At 36.4% G+C, this 19,557-nt stretch overlaps 3 protein-coding genes and 1 pseudogene across 15 annotated transcripts; all 4 read left to right on the top strand.

Moving 5' to 3' along the window:
• Positions 1-1,967: 1,967 nt before the first annotated feature.
• Positions 1,968-6,409, top strand: LOC111308767 (putative magnesium transporter NIPA6). 4 transcript variants are annotated; one of them, XM_089745567.1, is made up of 10 exons: positions 2,020-2,478; positions 3,092-3,148; positions 3,267-3,357; positions 3,442-3,602; positions 3,696-3,823; positions 3,928-4,065; positions 4,614-4,706; positions 4,829-4,946; positions 5,102-5,175; positions 5,844-6,409. In XM_089745567.1, the coding sequence occupies exons 1-10, from the start codon at positions 2,355-2,357 to the stop codon at positions 5,850-5,852; spliced, it is 993 nt and encodes a 330-aa protein (XP_089601693.1). In that variant the 5' UTR covers positions 2,020-2,354; the 3' UTR covers positions 5,853-6,409. The 4 variants fall into 4 exon arrangements, with proteins under 4 accessions (XP_022763091.2, XP_089601693.1, XP_089601696.1 ...); XM_089745570.1 differs by having other exon boundaries at positions 2,022-2,478; positions 5,098-5,175; XM_022907356.2 differs by lacking the exon at positions 5,102-5,175 and having other exon boundaries at positions 1,968-2,478.
• Positions 6,410-7,425: 1,016 nt separating this feature from the next.
• On the top strand, positions 7,426-9,722 carry LOC149519878 (eukaryotic translation initiation factor 4B3-like). Its single transcript, XM_089745561.1, has 2 exons — positions 7,426-8,578; positions 9,327-9,722. Exons 1-2 carry the CDS (start codon positions 7,503-7,505, stop codon positions 9,364-9,366), a joined length of 1,116 nt encoding a protein of 371 aa, XP_089601687.1. The 5' UTR covers positions 7,426-7,502; the 3' UTR covers positions 9,367-9,722.
• A 90-nt stretch (positions 9,723-9,812) lies between these two features.
• Positions 9,813-13,921, top strand: LOC111308766 (Pollen Ole e 1 allergen and extensin family protein). Of its 9 annotated transcripts, XM_089745544.1 has the most exons (6): positions 9,813-9,948; positions 10,046-10,219; positions 10,346-10,635; positions 11,708-11,809; positions 12,267-12,756; positions 13,414-13,921. In XM_089745544.1, exons 3-6 carry the CDS (start codon positions 10,575-10,577, stop codon positions 13,763-13,765), a joined length of 1,005 nt encoding a protein of 334 aa, XP_089601670.1. In that variant the 5' UTR covers positions 9,813-9,948; positions 10,046-10,219; positions 10,346-10,574; the 3' UTR covers positions 13,766-13,921. The 9 variants fall into 9 exon arrangements, with proteins under 9 accessions (XP_089601670.1, XP_089601682.1, XP_089601657.1 ...); XM_089745556.1 differs by lacking the exon at positions 10,346-10,635; XM_089745531.1 differs by having other exon boundaries at positions 9,862-10,219; positions 10,346-10,497; positions 11,711-11,809.
• A 1,156-nt stretch (positions 13,922-15,077) lies between these two features.
• LOC111308240 (putative amidase At4g34880) lies at positions 15,078-17,640 on the top strand (annotated as a pseudogene). Its single transcript, XR_016328761.1, has 5 exons — positions 15,078-15,779; positions 15,862-16,078; positions 16,369-16,608; positions 16,742-16,940; positions 17,072-17,640. The product of XR_016328761.1 is annotated as a putative amidase At4g34880 (transcript).
• Positions 17,641-19,557: the final 1,917 nt, after the last annotated feature.

Below are 19,557 nucleotides of genomic sequence, written 5' to 3'. Positions count from 1 at the left end.
AATTGAGCTTAATCGAACGAATTCGAGTAGTTTGATTTCGATCACTAATCGAGCTTAAACTAAAAAAATAAAATTCGATTAAATTCGAATCGAATATTGAACCATAAGTTATGAGTCGAATTCAAATTCAAACCTTTCATTGTATCGACTCGACTCAATTCGATTATATTCTTAATTCGATTACATTCTTAATATGAACTAAAATTAAAAGACAAAAATAAAAATAAAAATATCCATTTTATCTCGAGGCGGTTTCTTGATTTCTGATAACGACTTTAACCCAACCCGATGCCTAGAACCATTTGATAATTATCTTAGGAAATGTGGTCCACTATGCCGTTTGAGATCTGATCTGATCCACAGATGAAGCCGTAAGAGAAACAAGAGCAGGCCAGGACAGGCCAGGCGAGGAGAGGTGAGATTGAGAATCTCCCTCGTCTTTGTTTTGCTTTTGCGATGCAAAAAATTCCGTGATGTGGCGTCCCACCACCGCTCGGTGATGTAATGAGTAATTGTCTAGTCTTTTATTCGAGGGCGTCTTCTTTGGTGGGGGTCACTCATTCTTTGGTAATATATTTTGCCTTTGCTGATACACAAATAGAACATCGGCGCATGCGTAATAATGATTTCGATTTGTAGCCTGTTTTCTTTCAAATTGTTTTTCTTTTGGTTCTCTTTTTCAGCGAAGCTTTAAAAATGCATTGGGTATAAACTCCTTTTTACGCTAAATATGGTAATAGAAAATCTCCACTGATAATGATAATGATTACTTAACAAACATAGCTAATTTGCCCCTTTGTATAGTTGCAAATAGATAGGGTACCTTATTCTCCAAGCCATATTCCTCTGCTTACGTTTATGATGATGTGAATTTTTCATACCAAATTCACTGCCTCTTAAAAAAGAGATAAAATATTGTTTCCTTTTTAGTTCAGTTTAAGGCCTAAGATTTTGGGTGTTCTGGCGTTGAATTTCCATCACATCATCCAAGTAAACTCTAGGCCTATTAATGACCCATACACTAAGGTTCTTTTCCTTTGGGCTTTCCCTAAGATTGAAACTTGGTTTCTAGGCCGCGAAGCTTGTTTTAGATTTGCATTCCTAATAATGGAATGATACTATTCCTTTTTCAACATGAAAATGAAAGAAACTGAAACCTTTTCACCTGTCTAGTGTTTCGGGCGAGTGTTTCTTAAGATAGGTGCTCTAATCTTCAATCTACATTAACAATTTTAAAACTTCTGGTTTCCACATATTGTAAGTGTAAATATTAAAGTGACTCTGACAATGCTATGCACCTTAGGGAAGCTTCCTTTTAATAATAAATGGATCAGGGGAAGCTTCCTTGTATTCAGTTCATCTCATTCCCTCCCTTCTCTATTTATGTATAGTTCCTCATTATTTGATTATCTAATGCCTTGAATTCTTTTAGTGTAGTTAGGCCCCAATGCTTTGCTCATTACCCAATTTATTTCTATAAACCTAATTATTATATTTTATTCTTTGTGGCCAAATGCATTTTTTATTTTTAAATTAATATGAAAGATTTGAATTCTATTGTTTCGATGAAAAAAGCCTATAAGTCAAAATATATTGTAAATCTCAAAATAAATTTACAAATTTTATCAAATAAAACTACTAAAAATAAAGCTCGAACTTAAATATTATAAATGATTTATAAATTTATTTGAATCTAACTATCTAGACTTTACAAACAGATTGTTGGAATCTTATCAATTCAACCTTACTCCATCCACAAATTCTAACTTTTTGATAAAAAACCAAATGTGATTTGTGCGTAAGTTTAAAAATTTTAATTTATATACTCAAAATTACATTTGCTACCCATCAGATTTTGATACGCCCTCCTCAAGCCGACAACTTCTTGAAAGGGCAATATTGTCAATCTGTTTTGAAGCTAAACTCTTAAATATTAGTCCCGATCAACGATAAAATGAAGGCAGAGTGTACGTTAGTAAAAACCGTGTGAAGCAGAAGATTATTTAATCTATTTATGGGGGCCGCACAAAATTAAGAAGTTTCCGACAACACGACGGAGCTAATAAAAAAAAACAAGGGCAAAAGAGTTCCTGTTTAGAGGGAAAGAGGGTTTTAGATCTGTCTCTCTCTCTTTTCACTTTCACATTTCTGTCTGGAAAGTCACAGCTAAACTAAATCTCGATTGAAAGCGTTGTCGTTGCAGAGTCCAAAGCCGTTCGTTCGTTCTTTTTGGCCCTCGCTTCAATTCTAGCTCTTTTCCTTGGCGGGAATTCGATTCCCCAGCTTCCATTTTTGATCGTTAGAAGCAAAAATAATTGAAGCGTTGATTGATGTGATCAAAGAGAGAAAAAGAGATGGGATTGTCGGATAATTCGAAGGGATTGATATTAGCAGTGGCGTCGAGCGCGTTTATCGGCTCCAGTTTTATTTTGAAGAAGAAAGGGCTCAAGCGTGCCGGTGCTTCGGGTACTCGCGCAGGTCTGCTATTATTTTAATTTAATTATTTTCAATTTACTCCTCTTTCAAAAAAATGATTCTTATTTTTAATCCATGATTTAATGCGTAACTGTCGCTTCCAATTTTAACTCACCATTGAGTTTGATTGCTTTGCTTAAATTTGGTTTTGACTCTTTTTTTTTTTTTTTTTACTTTTATATCAATGGAGTGATACGATTTTGTTAATTGGATTAACTAATGGATATAGATGTTGAATGTGTGTAATTCAGAGCTTACTTATGAATTTGTGAAATTCATTTTTCAGATTTAAAACGTTCAATTTGGAAGGAAATTTAGGAAAAAACTCCAGATATGTGAATCAGTTCATACTAGTTGCTTTCTTTAATTTTCAGATTGGATCATAAATTAGAAAAGAATTTCTCAAAAAAATCAGAATTTTTAATAATAACATAACCATAATTACTATTTGATGATGTAAACTTTTCAAAAGTAGTAAAATTTAATGTGTTTTTGGTTTTTAAGTACTGCATTGTGTAAATCAACATATAGTTATTGAGATTTTTCAATACAAAAATGGATAGTATTATTGATGTAATTGACTTTGTTTTTTTTTTTTCTGTATGGTATAATGTAGGAGTTGGCGGTTATACCTACTTACTAGAGCCGCTTTGGTGGGCAGGCATGATAACAAGTAAGTGTATCACGTGCAATAAGAATCTTTCCTTCTCTAAAGATAATAAGCACAAAATCATGTTCCTTCTTAAATTGATTATCAAGATCCATTTTGGTGAACCTTTTTGTGCAAATAGTGATTATCGGCGAGGTTGCAAATTTTGTGGCTTATATCTATGCTCCTGCAGTTCTAGTTACCCCACTTGGTGCACTAAGTATTATTGTGAGGTAAGCTTCATTTGTTTGCAGTGACTTATTTAGATTTGATTGGAACTATTTTCAACAACTGACAAGTTTGATAAATTTGAACAGTGCCTGTCTGGCACACTTTATGCTGAAGGAACGAATTCAGAAAATGGGGATTGTAGGATGTGTGTCCTGCGTTGTAGGTTCAGTGGTGATTGTAATTCACGCACCACAAGAGCATACTCCAAGTTCGGTACAAGAAATTTGGACCCTAGCAACACAACCAGGTTTGGCCCTTTTCTTTATATTTGTTATTCTTTGTTGTGCAACACTTATCATTAGTCATTAATTACTGTTCCTTGTCGTGTTTCTGTTGGCAGCTTTTCTAATTTATGTAGCAGCTACACTTTCAATAGTCTTAGCTTTGGTTTTGCATTTTGAACCTCGTTATGGGCTCACAAATATACTGGTTTATTTGGGAATATGTTCCTTAATGGGTTCTCTTACGGTATGGAGATCTCCTTATGAACTGTTATTGACAATTCTGAATAGCACCATGATAGTTACTATGCTGTAAGCACTATGTAAAAGCATTTCTTGGGTGCTGTGCAGGTTGTAAGCATCAAAGCCATTGGAATTGCTATAAAGCTTACATTGGATGGGATAAGTCAGATAGCTTATCCTCAAACTTGGTTTTTTCTTACAGTTGCTGCAATCTGTGTCATTACACAATTAAATTACCTCAACAAGGTTAGTATTATTGAATTTGTGCCTTGGTGGCCGTCTATTCCTAAAAAATTTAATCTTCCTTTTTAACGTCATTTGAGTGAATGACCATCATGTACCGAAAAAACATACCCACTACCTATGTAGCTGGCATACTTTTGTCACATGATATGTTAATTATTGCATATTAGGTACGACAACATAATAAATTGAATTCATAATTAAACATATAGATGAATATCACCTCCTCTAGATCCTACAACTACTTACAATTTTTAAATATTGTGCTAAGAAATTTACATGCAAAGTGTAGCTTCTTCCAAAATATCCTCCGTTGAATGAATTCTGCATTTAATCCTTTTGTATTACCCGGTGAAATTTAGGTACAGTAGATGTGTTTTGAACATGGAAAGTATCCTTGTAGCATGCAATCAGCCCTGAGTATATCCATGACTATGAGCCTTCTCCTTTTCTTCCTCATGTCAGGCACAATGTTTTCAAAGGCATATCTTTCAAATAGAATGGCTGGTTGGCATTTGTGTTTGACTGATGTTTATGTGTCTTTGTTGTAGGCCTTGGATACATTCAATGCTGCGATTGTTTCTCCAGTATATTATGTGATGTTCACAACTTTGACCATTATTGCTAGTGTAATCATGTTTAAGGTAGGCTATTTAGTTCATACTTCTGAATTTGGTTCTGATGCCTAATTCTGGTTGTAATTTATGTTCAACAACAGTAACTGATGAGCACAAACTGAGTGTTGTTATCTTGTTCTTTCTTACAGGACTGGTCAGGCCAAAATGTGAGCAGTATTGCTTCTGAGATATGTGGATTCATCACTGTGCTCTCTGGAACAATCATACTTCATGCAACAAGAGAACAGGAACCACCTCCTCCAGTAGGTATGTGTAGAACTTATCCTTTTTTCCCCCTCTTTTTGCTTTCCTCTTTTTCAGGCAGTTAAATACAAGTGGGAGAGGTCTAAACTTGAAACTATAAATTTCATGAGTTGCCTTCTTTCTGCTCCTCCTTTTTCTTGCTTAAACTTTAAAGCCAGATCAAGAGAAAATGGATATCCTGGTGAACAATCATTTTGCTACTAGTAATTTTGCGCTGTTATTGTCATCTTTGGTGAGTTAAACCCATCTATCTTTCTTAGCTTCGCATTGGACTATCTGTTTAAAATATGCCTTTTGGATAATTTAGTGGGTATATGCACTATGGAGGCAAGAGCTGGGGCTTCTTACATTGAAAAAGATGTAAAGAGTTTTTTAAAAGGAGGGGGGGGAGGTTGCTGGGAGTAACTTCCTATTTATTGCAGGCTGTTCATCATATACTTTTAGATATAATATACTTTTTGATGCCTCTGTGATGAGAGGTCTCTATTTCAGAACCTCCGGTGTGGTGTGGTCATTGATCTATAAAGATTCTGTGGGACATCTTATCTTAGTAGGTTCTTTATTGGCCACAATGATGTCCTGGATGGGATGGGTCATCCTTTCCCCACTATTTCACCTATTTATTATTTCCTTGGTTAAGCAAAATGAATTTTGACTCTCCCTTGTATGTGCCTGATAACCATATATGTTGAAACTTTATATGATATTTTTGAACTACTCAGCTAGTCGTTCATTGAATTGTATGCGTAAAATGAGACTGCAAACATGGAGTTGGTTCAACTTTCCATGCATCCTGTTTGAAAATGCTTCTTCAATAATTCAACCAAATAATCGCGCATCTTTTGCATCTTTACCTTTTCAATTGAGCTAATGATAGAGCCTTCTGCCTTTACATTGTAGGAACCGTGACATGGTATGTTAGTGGTGATTCCATGAAGAGTCCTGAGGATGAACATTTAATCACAATGCGGAGTTCAGAGTATTATGAGCCATGAGTTTTCTTTGCAAGATGAGTGTTCTGATCTTCCTGTATTGGCCCAACATTGATCTGGATAGAATATTTGGAAAGCAAGAGAATTCCTTTATTCTCCAAACAAAATTTGGGGGTGTCGACAAAAGCCAGAAAGGTAGTTTACTTGATACCTTCCCTGACGACTAGCAAAGGAGACCCCAATTGGAATCAGTTAATGCGTCCTGAATTCTGGCATTATTGTCAACTTGCAGTATCAATTCCCATTTCACAGTGGTGATCTTACTTCCTTTGCTGCGATGATAGTCCATCTCATTTGTACATAAAGAAAGCTATTCTTTTCCCCCCCTTTTTTTTTTCTTTTGGTCAAGGGTTGAGGGGTTGCAATGATTCGGGTTTGGTTTGTTGATTCTTTCTCATTTTTCTTTTATGTGTCAAATTCTTTTTGTTTAATAGCCTTGAAGCATAGAAAAATCTTAGCCGTGGTTGATCCAAATGAAGCTTTGGGTGAACTGAAATCAAGTTTTTGATTATCCGTCCATAACGTTCCAAATCTTTGGATTCCAGGAACCAGCTTTAGAAGTAAGCAAAGCAGTCTCCTTTTTCAAAAGTGAGGCTGAGAATGAGATGGCTGTCGTTTTACAAAAACAATTCAAGCAGAGGAGCCGCATCCATCCAATGTCTGGCACACTGCTTAATCTAATGGGCTACAATTAGAATCTAAACTGTTTAGAAGCTTTAAGATTAATTACCGTGTAAGCCATGCCATGCCAACTTTGAGATTTTTAATTAGAATTACTTTTAACAATTTTCCTTACCTGCATTCAGTAAAATTGTTTAAAATATTTTATCTATATTGGTACATTCTTCTTAAGTATGTCAAAAATAAATTTTTTTGAAATTCCATCCGTCCAAAAATTATTATCCTCTATTAAGTTTTGTCAAATTAATTTAATTTTGATAATTATTTTAATTAAATTATAAAATAAAAAACTTAAAAAATAAAATTTGTAAAATTTGAAATTTAAAATTTAAAATTTAAAATATTTTAAAATATTTTTTAAAATTTAATTTAATGCAGTATTTTAAAAAATTAAAATTAAAGATGAGTTGATTTGATAAAAAATAAGAGACGATAATTTTAAGATAATAGAAGTATTATTTCTTAACATAAAATAATATCATAATTCAAAATAAAAAATAATTGTAAATAAAATTTGATAACTATGTCAAATATTAAATTAAATCTCAAGTTATATAGGACAATAATTTGTATACAAGGTGGCGTGGCAAGCAGAAAGACATATCCTTTGTATGATTTGTATGGTTACATAAAAATACATGTCAACAGTAGTACAATTTTCCCACTCCGGTAAGGAAAAGAAAAACAAATAACTTCCAGGAATCAAAATCCCAACATTCCATCTTCGTCTTATAAATTTCCTCCACCGTCCGATCTAATCCCATCATCTCCACAAATAAAATACCTTCCCCTCCCCTTCGCTCCCATCTAGCGCAAAACAAAACCAAAACAAAAAACGCAAGCTTTCAAGCAAGAGCCAACACATCCCAAAAACAAAAAACCGACCATGGCGGCAACTGTCTCGTCTCCTTGGGGCAAACCCGGCGCGTGGGCTCTCGACGCCGAAGAACATGAAGCTGAACTCGAACAACAGAGCCGCGTCGATTCTTCCACAGAAAAGCTCGCGGATTTCCCTTCTTTAGCCGCCGCCGCCACCACCAAGACCAAGAAAAAGAAGGGCCAAACCCTATCTCTGGCTGAATTTACTACCTACGGCTCTGCTAAGCCGAGTGAGCCGGCTCGCCTCACTCACGAGGACCGCCGCCTACTCCCAACCGGTCCTCGCCAACGTTCCCCTGAGGAACTCGACCGTAACCGTCTCGGTGGCGGTTTTAAATCCTACGGCTCGAACAGATACAATTCCAATGGCGACGATTCGTCGAGTAATAATAGATGGGGATCTTCTAGGGTTTCGAATAGAGATTCCAATAGAGAAATTGCTCCCTCACGCGCTGATGGGATCGATAATTGGGCGTCGGCTAAGAAATTGACTCCTACTGGGAATGGATTTGGGAGTGGATTTGAGAGGAGAGACAGAGGAGGAGGAGGATTTTTTGATTCGCAATCGAAAGCTGATGAAGTAGATAACTGGGCAGCTAGTAAGAGTAATAAAATCGTCAATGAGGCACCGCCACGGAGATTTGGTGGGGGATTTGAGAGAAGAAGCAGTTTCGATTCACTTCAATCGAGGGATTCGCCGAGGGATTTGGACAACTGGGGAAAGAAAAAAGAGGAGACTGTCAGTGCTGCTGGTAGTGGTGGGGTCAGGCCAAAGCTTGTGCTTCAGCCACGTACTGTTCCTGTGACAGAGGAGGGTAAAAAGGAGGTGACTGCGCCCAAGCCCAAAGGGGCAAATCCTTTTGGCGAGGCGAGGCCTAGAGAGGAGGTGTTGAAGGAAAAGGGGAAAGATTGGAAAGAGATTGATGAGAAGCTGGAAGCTGTGAGGATTAAAGAGACAGTCGCGGTTACAGAGAAAGAGAGAGGAGGAAAGGCAAGTTTCGGGAATGGGCGTGCTCCCGTTGAAAGGAGCTGGAGGAAGAGTGAGTCTGCTGAGACCGCTGCTGCTGATGATCAACCTCGAAGGTCTGTTCAATTAGCTGAAATTTGATTGTTCAATAGATATCGCTATATATATTTTTTGGTTTAAGATATTGATGGGTTATGTAGGAACATGTTTTCTTCATTATTAAGCTTGTTGGTTTCACATATTAACTGTTTATATATTTCAAAGTTGGGTTCTTTCATGGTCTTTCATTTATTATTTCAAACTCATTTTGATCTTAAGAAACAGAATAAAAGTAGCATAATTGTATTTTTTTTGCCTGCCACAATTGCTTTAGAACAGTGTTTTCCCATGTATGTAGCAATAGTTTAACTGTATTTCTTTTAGAGTACAGATTCTAGGAAATGAAATTGATTTTAACTAGCTAAAAGGACAAATAACCATGAATTATTTTCACCTCTCCTGTTCTTTTTATTTCCTAAATAAGTATCAAAATTTATGATAAATCTAAAGCATAGATGATGAAGTAATTTCCTTCAAGTGAAAGCCCATTGTATAAGAAAAGAGTTTGAGAACTTCTTGTTAGTTGTTATACTTCTCTATGACCAATAAATCATGTTAATTAACAAATTGATGGTTGGTTTGAAACCCCTTAAACAAACATGAATGCACATTTTATCTTTTCCACGGAAAACCCCCTGCCTATTGGATCCCTTTTTGGAATTTTGAATGAGTTTGAGTTCACTTTTGTGGATAACTTTGTGTTAATTAAATGTGTTACGACAGCATGACATGCTAACTATGGTCTATTTTTCTTCTGGAATCCAGCGCTGAGAAAACAGAGAATGACCATGTTGCAGAGAATTGAAGATAGAGACTGACAAATGTGAAGCTTAGGTCCATAGAAAGGGAGAAGAAAAACTTCTTTTGAGCTTTTTTTATGTCTAATATGTTGAGTTGATGAGGATGAGTCTTGTTTGTTTTTTGTGGTGACTGTTATTACTGTCAATGCAATATTTAAACAATTTTGGTAGGCCTTAAATCAGTTGCATTGCCTTGGTCAAACATGTCCTTTTTGTATGAGTGTTGCTTCATAGTTGCCCATGTTATTAGAGTTACTATTTTTATTGTTTTTTTTTTTTTTTTTCATATTTTGAGCATGAGTTAAGATTATAATTGTTTGAATTGGTGACCAAATAATTCAAAATTTTTTTTATTTGTTTATTGATTTTTTGTTCTTAGCTACTCTGGTCTTGAGCACCATCTGATTCTGATATTTCTAATACTGATGTATAATGTGCATGTCTGCATGGTAGCCTATATTTTTGGGTACCTTTTTATTCTTAGACTTGGGGGGTCTTGGAAATTGAATGAAGCAAGTTTGAATTTTTGTTGCCATGGAGCTTTATGATCCAACAATGGGATGTTTTGCTTTCTGGACTGCATTCAGGTTTGCATAAAAGATTTCTTAAATTCTCCAACATTTAGAATAAGTTTGAGCTTAAAGTCTATTGGAACCTTAATATTTTGACATGTGTATGAAACAGACTTCTGCATTTAGATCTAACCTAATACGTTTAACCCCAAGCATGGCCACGGTATACTCGAGGACAAGCCATGCTGTTTTTTCGCATTCTAGTGCAGAAGTGATAACAATAGAGTGACTTTCTAAAGTAAGGGAGCTTCAGGCAAATGTTGTGCTGCAGTATGCTTGTTATGAGGTAAGTTTATCTCCAATTGATAATTGTAAGAAGGGTTGTCTGAGATGAGTTACAGATATTCTGGCATGAGAACTTTTTTGTTTTTGTTTTTTTTTTCCTTTTTGCCCCCTTTTTTTTTTCAAGTAGGCACGGCAGAATTTATACCCTGCTGAGATGCCTTAAGATTTGCCCAAGTTGTTTTCAGTCTTGGTTGTCGATTGAAGCTCAATTTTCAAGTACATCTACATTTGTATGTCGCAAGGAAGGCAATACAAGAGAAATGGAAAGCATGATTGAAGGTAAATGGGACTGCCATTGCAAGCTACAAGAAGCCCATGGGATTTGAAGCCTTAATCTAAAATGATAATATATTTTCATGCCCCGTCTCACCTACGTCTTTCATACATTCCCACCATGGTCCGCCAAACCGCGTTTAGGTAATATGGCGCCAAGATGTTGCCCGCCATTACAGCTTTCCCCTGAAATGTGTTCGATTAGATTATGAAAAGCACTCTTCTAATAAAAAATTCCGGATTCTTTTCTATCTGATGTAAAATTTCGACATACCAATCAGGTCCGCGCCATGCGGGCATGAGGATATAGAGGTCCAGCAATTATTAAAAATGAGAAGTAACTACATAACTCGGGACATGTGTTATGCAGTTGAAAAGAAACGGATTGGAGTTACAATAAAAAGTTAGCAAGGAAACTTCGTGTCTAGGCTTTTCACATGAATTTGCTCATGCCCCTCTTCATCAATACACCTCTCTGCATAGACGGCCAACTAAATACTAATTCCCTATACCGACATCGTTCAAAATATTACGGCTCTACAGACCACCCATGTCCACACATATACGTGATGAAAGGACTCTTGTACTGAAAATCTAACATTCATTACGCTAAAATAAATAGTTTTTTCCTTTATAAAATGCATAGACATGCTGATAACTAATGCTGTGGACGGCATCACCATCCAGAGTGATTTGGTTTGATAAGTTCTACTTTCACACCGTAACTCAGACTAAATGACTTACGGAATGTTGGTTGTTCCATTCATCACTGTATGAAATAAATTTGTAGGAACCTTAGCTGTCAATTGTCGGGGTCATAGTCAGAATTCAGATCTTCATTCTGATGCCATCCTTTTCAACTTTAAAAGTCTAGACATTTGCTTCTAATACTTGTGTAAAAGTGCATTTGATTACCTCTGTAACAGTTAAATCTATCTGCTTGCTCGCCTGTAATCACAGGATTTTAAATGTGTTTGTCCTTACTGCTATTCAAAAATTTCCAAACATCATTAATATAGGCAGTTGAGGGTTGGAAAAGAAGACACCACTACTCTTTATTTACTTCCCCTTGCTAGTGCAGGTACACATCCAGTAGTGTTGATAAAATCCATCCTTTTACTTTATGATCTGCCTGCTTTCCAGCTTCTTCTGTATTCTCCAAGTTTCATGGATTTGGCACAAAAGCTCCTTTTCACAGCTTTGCTCATTTTTGCAGCAGCCATAGATGGGACACAGGCAGTTGCCATGGTTTCTGGTACGGTCTTCTGTGACCAGTGCAAAGATGGCCAAAGATCCCTCTTCGATTATCCCCTTCCGGGTAAGATCAATCCCCTGTTACCGTAGATAGCTACATTGTTAATTACACCTACTTTTCTTTTGTCTTCTTTGCCTGTGATTGGTGTATTACTGTTAAAGAATGCTTTTCCCTTATAACTGAAAATTATCCATCAACCACGCTAATGGCTGGATTCTTTAACAAGGAATAAAGCATTTCATATTTGCATTCAATCGAAATGTTCCGAGCACTTGAATTCCAAGCTATTCTAGACTTTGATTGGACCAACAAGCTTGCAATGTTATAAAGTACTTTTTAAAAAACTTTTATCAGCTATTCTTAAGGCCAAAAGTAAAAGAGGTCAATTGTTATTGGACATATGTACTCTCCTGAAACACCGTGTGAAATTGAAAGTGTTTTCACGTCCAAGGTATAATTTTGGACACTGTAAACGCAAATGGTCTACACAATCACATATTGATCACTTTCCTACTTGCAGGAATTAAGGTCACGATCACCTGTGCTGATGGTGAAGGACAAGTGACAATGTCAAGGGAAGAGACCACAAATATGTTTGGAAACTATTTCATGAGGTTTGATGGCACACCAGACTTAAGTAACTGTAATGCCCAGGTTTCAGGCAGTGGACAAGGGTCAAATGATTGCGGTGCAACCGCTGGCCCTGCACAAAAACTTAGACTTATGTTCAGGATGTTTGGCATGGAGTTTTTTGGAGTGGATTCTTTGCTTTCTGAACCTGCCCAGCCCATGTCGTTCTGCCCAAGGTCAGCTACTCCTGTGCCTGCACCTGTAATAACACCTACAAGGCCTTCTGCACCAACAGCACCTACGGGGTCTCCTCCAACATTCAGGCTGCCCCCATTGCCACGATTGCCTCCGCTGCCACCATTGCCACCATTGCCACCATTGCCACCATTGCCACCAATGCCACCATCGCCCTTCTTAGAAGCATCAGCTTGTTCACATCAGTAAGTTCTCTTTTGGGACCTTTATGTTTAGGGGTCATTTGTCACGACTCATTTTGGCGCAATGGAGTCTAAAGTAAACTGTAAAGAAACCCCCTTGTATGGTATGAAATCTGTACTAGTAGTCTAGTACTATAAGTGTGTTACGGTGCCCCAGCCTATTTAAATTTGAATAATCATAGGACCTAATTTCATCAAGAAAAGATGGTTGACATTGTTCTCAGCCAATAGGGCCAAGAAAGGAATCATAGGGAAACAAAACATTTAGATATCACTAGGGCCAAAGAGGACATAAAGGCCATGGAGCCAATGCTTATGTGAATCTACAAGTGCATCGGGCTGGAGGCAAAACTCTAAGATATATACACATGCAAGCTCACATTTCATGCTAGCATTCCACATTTGCACTTTTTGGTGAATCCATGTGAGCAGAAAACTTTAAGGTATGAAAGCTAGAGCTCCATCCTAGAACTCTAGAAGCTGACAGATCAGAGTTGTGAACTTTTATCATACTAGCGTTTCAGAATTCACAGGAAGCTTAACTCACAAAATAGTAGTCTAGAACTGTAGTTAGCAGTTAGTTGGCTGGAAATAGGACATTAAAACCTTAGTTCAACTCAGAAGTTATCCATGATCTTGTTGTGGCTTTCTACTTTCCAGGTACTGGATAATGCCGGAGTACAAATGCTACTGGAGGGTACTGAACCCTGAGTCAAAGGTTGCTCTTATTTTTGGGCCACTTGCTGCCAGGCGATATGGGACTGATATGACCCTGTGGGAAGGCCTTCAAGGGAGAGGAGACCCCTATAAAACTCTCATGAGGGAAGGGACAACTGCCCTTCTCAACTCCTATAACAGTCTCCAATTCCCTTACAATTCAATTGGTGTTGTCACACATATGAATTGGGCCCTGATGGGTTCCACCAGGGGTGCCCTCATTACTGCTTTACGATTCATAAGGGCTAATTCTGGCTCCGGCGGAGTCACCTGCAAATTAACCCCTTGCAAGTGATCTATTATTTGCCACTACATTTCTGATTTTATTGGCTTTCATTTATATTTCTTTCTATAAAAACGTCATTCGTATGTCATTTTCTTATCATTCACCATGTCCAGCAGTATTATGAATCTAGAAGAGGGTCATTTTACCCATTTTCTGAGAATAAAATTCGAGTCTCCAACTACATACAACACTATTAGCTATGATTTTTTTTTCCAGCTCCCAATTTTCAAAAGATATAATCAATTGCACAATCACTACTTGCAAGTGATTAGCTCCCTTAGTCCCGTTGAGCTTGATCCTCCACTTCTTCAAAAAGGAAAAAGAAAAAAAAAAATAAATGGAAGCAAATTGGACAGAAACTAAGCCACAAATTGGTAAGCAAAATTGTTGTATGCACTCTGGACTCTGGAGCCTAGATACCTCCACAAGATTTTATTGTGTCAAATAACTTAGCTTCTAATAAAACAGGCAAAATTTCAAAAAGGGAAAGCAAGAATTAACCTTGTAAATCAAGTTCATGATGATAATCATGTTACCATGTAATATATATTAATTTTTTACAAATGAGATTGTACTTTAAAAATAAAAAAGTTGAAGTATTGAAATTTAAATTTTTAATCAAAATATTATTTTTTATAAATATTATAAATCATTTGAGTTAAATTTTGCATATAAAAAATATATATTAATTTTAATACAAGTACTAATTTATAAAAAAAAAGATATGTACATTATTTTTCCTTTTGTTATTAGTACCGTATTATTTTAACGCAATAACTAACATCATTTAATGATTATTAATAAGGGAGATTATTTGGTTTTTAAAATTAAAGAAAGTCATCAATTTAATTGAAAACTTATAAATTTATTAAATTTTTACTTATAAATATTTTAAATTTATAAATCGCCTGTTAACAAAAATTATAAAAAAAAATTTGAATCTAAATATTAATACATCAAGCATGGCGTTTTGCTGTTTTATTTTTCTAGCTCCTTTTAACTCTTTTAAGTTTTTTTCACTACTAAACTTTGTTTTTGTGTTTCGCCAAAAAAAAAAAAAAACTTTGTTTATGTGAATATAACCATTAAAAATCTATTAATAAATTAAAAAAAAAAAAGAAAAGGTTTGCTTTACTGCCTCAAATCATTTTAATTTATAATTTCTCTATTTTCACAAATAAAAAAACTAAAGTAATTGTATCTTGATTTTTGTGTATATAAACTTACAGCCCACTCCATATATATATATATATATATATATATAATATTTTCGGTTCTTGCTTGAAAAAACCAGTATTTGTATTTTTCTTATTGAAAACGACATAGGAAATTAAAGAACAATTTATAAAAAAAAAAAGAGCAAAATCTCAAAAAGATAATTTAAAAAATAGAGGGATTGAAATCACCAGTGTAATAGGGCTAATTATCTGCCAGAGAAAGTCAAAGGTATTTATTGCTCTTCTTCTTTTGCAATTGAAGTAGCAGAAACAAAATGGTGGTCAAACCTGTCCATCTCCTGTTTTCATTGCCGTTTCTACTCTCACTCTTGGTCGTCAACATCAAGGGTCATGATTTCACCATTGAAGAATCCACCATCGAGAGCATCCAGAGAGCCTTTGCGGAGAACAAGCTGACATCACTCCAATTGGTGGATTTTTACTTGCACAGAATTGGCAACTTGAATCCCGTGCTTCGAAGCGTCCTGGAAGTCAATCCCGACGCACGGGTTCAAGCAGAGGAGGTGGATCGTGAGAGAAGGAGTAACAGTCATGGCCGTAGATCGTTCATGCACGGCGTTCCAGTGCTTCTTAAGGACACTATAGCAACGAATGATAAAATGAATACGACTGCAGGATCGTACGCCCTGTTGGGGTCTGTGGTTGGTCGGGACGCGGGAGATGTAGAAAAGCTGAGGAAAGTTGGGGCTGTTATTTTGGGGAAGGCCAGTCTAACGGAGTGGTATTCTTTTCGGGCCTTGGGTAAACTTCCTAACGGCTGGTCTGCTCGAGGCGGACAATCCCAGGTCCGTCAGGATTTCCCCTCTCTCTTAACCTGATGTGATGCCCTTATTTTTTAAAACTTGGTTTGCTGGTTTGCCTTTGCAGAATCCTTATGTTGCATGGGCGGATCCGTGTGGATCAAGCAGCGGATCAGCCATTTTGGTGGCTGCAAACATGGTGAGTGTTTCACTTGGGTCAGAGACTCATGGTTCTATTCTCTCTGCCCAGCTGACTATAACTCGGTAGTAGGTTTCAAGCCAACCGTTGGACTTACTAGCCGGGCTGGTGTTATTCCAATCTCATCCAGGCAGGATACCATTGGGTATGAATTTTCTTTTCAAATGAAGACATAAATAAGTAATCATTTCAGAAAACCAAAAAACAAGTAATGATTAAACAAACTTCTGCAGATATGGAAATAGTTCATTGACAAATAGGAATCCTACCTACATACTCCAAGAATATCATGAAACATGCTTAAGATTCTATTAGCAATGCCATAAAAGATGAGCTTTTGACATTAACAATCTATAAATTACACGCATACAAAGTGGCATTAGCCTACTATATTATATATGAAGTAAATAGTTTTCTTTGATGATGACGTGGAAGGCCGATGGCTAGGACAGTGGCTGATGCAGTCCACTTACTGGATGTAATTGTGGGCTTTGACCCAAGAGATAGTGAAGCAACATCAGAAGCTGCTAAGTTCATTCCTGATGGTGGTTATAAACAATTTCTCAACAAAGATGGGATCAGAGGAAAGAGATTGGGGGTTGTTAGACATCTATTTTTGGACTCTTTAAATAGATCCATTGTTTCAACTTTTGGGAGTCACCTTGATTTACTCAGGTATGTATTGTGATGCTAAGCTAGCAGTAATCCACTAATTTTATTTTGTTTTTGTTTTTTTTTGTAGAAATACAAGTTTAATTGCACTTAAGGTGACACTAATGTCTTGTTTGTTCCCTTTTGAAAATTATAGAGCCAGAGGGGCAACTATAATTGATGACCTAGAAATAGCAAGTATTGATATAATTTCAAATCTTGGAAGAAGTGGAGAGCTGACGCTAATGCTGGCTGAGTTTAAAAGTTCCATAAATGAATACCTAAAAGAGCTTGCAATCTCTCCTGTGAGGTCACTGGCGGACATTATTGATTTCAATCAGAATAATCCTGAGTTGGTATGTATGCAACTATGCATATATATGTTTTTTTGATGTAATCAATGCCAATTTTGTCAAGAAATTTAATTGGGTTATGCAAAGCTTGCTCAATCTTCCTCAACAAAATATTTCTACTGTGTGTGATCCAGGAAAAGCTTGAAGAGTATGGTCAGCAAACTTTTATTGAATCAGGAAAGACAAGTGGGATTGGGGAGAAAGAAAGAAAGGCAATTGAGTATTTGGAAAAACTTTCAAGGGATGGATTTGAGAAACTGATGACAGACTATAAACTGGATGCATTAGTAGCACCTGGTATATCACTTTCTATGACTGTGCTGGCAATTGGAGGCTACCCGGGTATTTCTGTCCCAGCCGGGTATGATAGCAATGGCATACCCTTTGGGATTTGTTTTGGGGGGTTGAAGGGTACGGAACCAAAGCTAATTGAGATTGCTTATGCTTTTGAGCAAGCTACTAGGCTAAGAAAACCTCCTTTTTCTGAATCCTTTGATATAACCAGGGACTTTCTCTTTGGAACCGCCTAACAGATTTGATGTTTTTCTATGGAAAAAACCTCCATTTTCTGAATCCTTTGATATAACGAGGGACTTTCTCTTTGGAACCGTCTAACAGATTTGATGTTTTTGTATGGAACTGCTGTGACAATTTCTTCCTAAATCATAAACATATACTAATGTGAAATAACTGTTTCATACAATTTTTTTCTTTCATTTATTAGTATGCCTTTTTTTCCTGTTATCTTTCTGAGCTTAAAAATATCTTCAGGCTCTTGTATCAGCTGGCAATTCATATTCTGTAGCTAGTTCCAAGAGGCCATATAGTTGGGAATTCAGCTTCAGTTCATAATTCAAATTACTTGGTCCTTTTTTGGTACTTGAGATGTTCATGATTTGAGCCTTGATTACTAATATTAAGAGTCAGCAATCTGTCAACTGATCACACAGCCGTTGGTTCAAATTACTTAAGTCTTAGATTAGTGTATCAGATATTGCAACATTTTCTTTATTTTAAACTAGTTTGAATAGGTTGCTCTTATCTTGTTATTCTACTGATGTATATATATTTTTGTTAATGTTTGTGATACAAATTAGCTTTTCTGCTCCAAATCTTCTTTGCTTCCTATTACTTTCTTGGTCCTGCTGTATCTACTTATTTTTCAGTTTCTTTCCTTCTCCTTTCATTCACCATGCCCAATCAAAATAACTTTCGTCCATCACCTACACTTCCATCCTCTAACATTATTTCTATTGATCAACCAAATCAGTTTGTTACTATCAACGCTCCTGCACAGCTTCCCATCAAACTAAATTCTGTCAACTTTCCTTCTTGGCGTGGCCAACTTAGTTCTTTTCTTCTTGGCTATAGTCTCTGGTTTGTTAATGGTAATTATCATTTTCCTCGTCCTTATTCCAAAAAAGGCTCGACCTCAACTCCATCAGCAATGGTTCCATATCCAGCCTATGAACATTGGATTAGGCAAGATCAGTTGAGGCTAAATGGTATTATCTTTCTACTTCATAAACAGTGTCACCATTCATTGCTTCACGAGAACCTTCTCACCAAGCATGGGAACAAACAAATCCATATGAAGAATGATGAATCTCAGGGAGAAACTTACCAAGCCAAGGGGTACAAAGTCTGTCTCCGACTATTTTTAGTTGTTTAGAAGTGTTTCTGATGAATTAGCTCTCATTAACTCTGCTGTTAGTGATGATGGTTTAATCACTCAAGCTTTAAATGGTATTGGTTATGAGATTGAGGAAATAGTTACTGCTATTAGAGTCAGAGAATCGCACATCTCCTTCGAGGAATTACTCAGAAGCTTACTGACTATGAAGAGGCCCTGAAGCATCAAAGATTCTGTCTGAAATTGTGGTTCCTATGCACACTTTGCTGTCAGACCTTCATCTGTTAATGCTGACAGGTTCAAACCAAGTCGAGTTACTCCTACTTCTAATCAAAGGCAAATCAGTTCTGGTAATCAAAATCCAGCCAAGATAATCTGCCAACACTGTGACAAGGCTGATCAATACCTTTTTCTTGGTGAAGACTTCTACACGAGGAAACCACTTGCTGGAGGCCTGAATATAGTGTGTATGAGTTTCCACAGCCAAAATTACATTTTCTCCATACACCTGCACCTGCATTCGTTGGAATCAAAACCACCTCCTCTGGATGGCATCAACGCCCTGGTCACCCATCATCTTCTATTCTTCATCAAGTAGTTAGCAAATCTTCCCTAACATGTTCATCTTCAATGTCTTCCAGTTTATGTAATTCTTGTTGCTGTTGTGAAAGTTATAGACTAGCATTTTCAGTTTATAGTTTAGTTATTAGAGCTCCTTTAGACATAATCTGCACATATGTTTGGGGTGTTCTAAAATACCGATGAAAATTGATATCAGTATAGTTATCAGTATGATACCGATAGCATTGATCTATGCTTATTTAAAAACCTTCGATTAAATTTGATGTCAGAAATTAAATAACACTAATTTAATTAGGGAATTGAGAAGAAAAACCAAATAATAAATAATAAGAAACAAATAAAAAAATTAGATAACTAATTTCATACAAACCAACATATTAGTCTGTACACATGATCATGTTTTCA

This window comes from Durio zibethinus, chromosome 2 (genome assembly GCF_047325235.1).
Source record: "Durio zibethinus cultivar Kanyao isolate XHJ-2024 chromosome 2, ASM4732523v1, whole genome shotgun sequence".
Lineage (NCBI taxonomy): Eukaryota > Viridiplantae > Streptophyta > Magnoliopsida > Malvales > Malvaceae > Durio > Durio zibethinus.
This window is presented reverse-complemented; position numbering and strand designations above follow the sequence as displayed.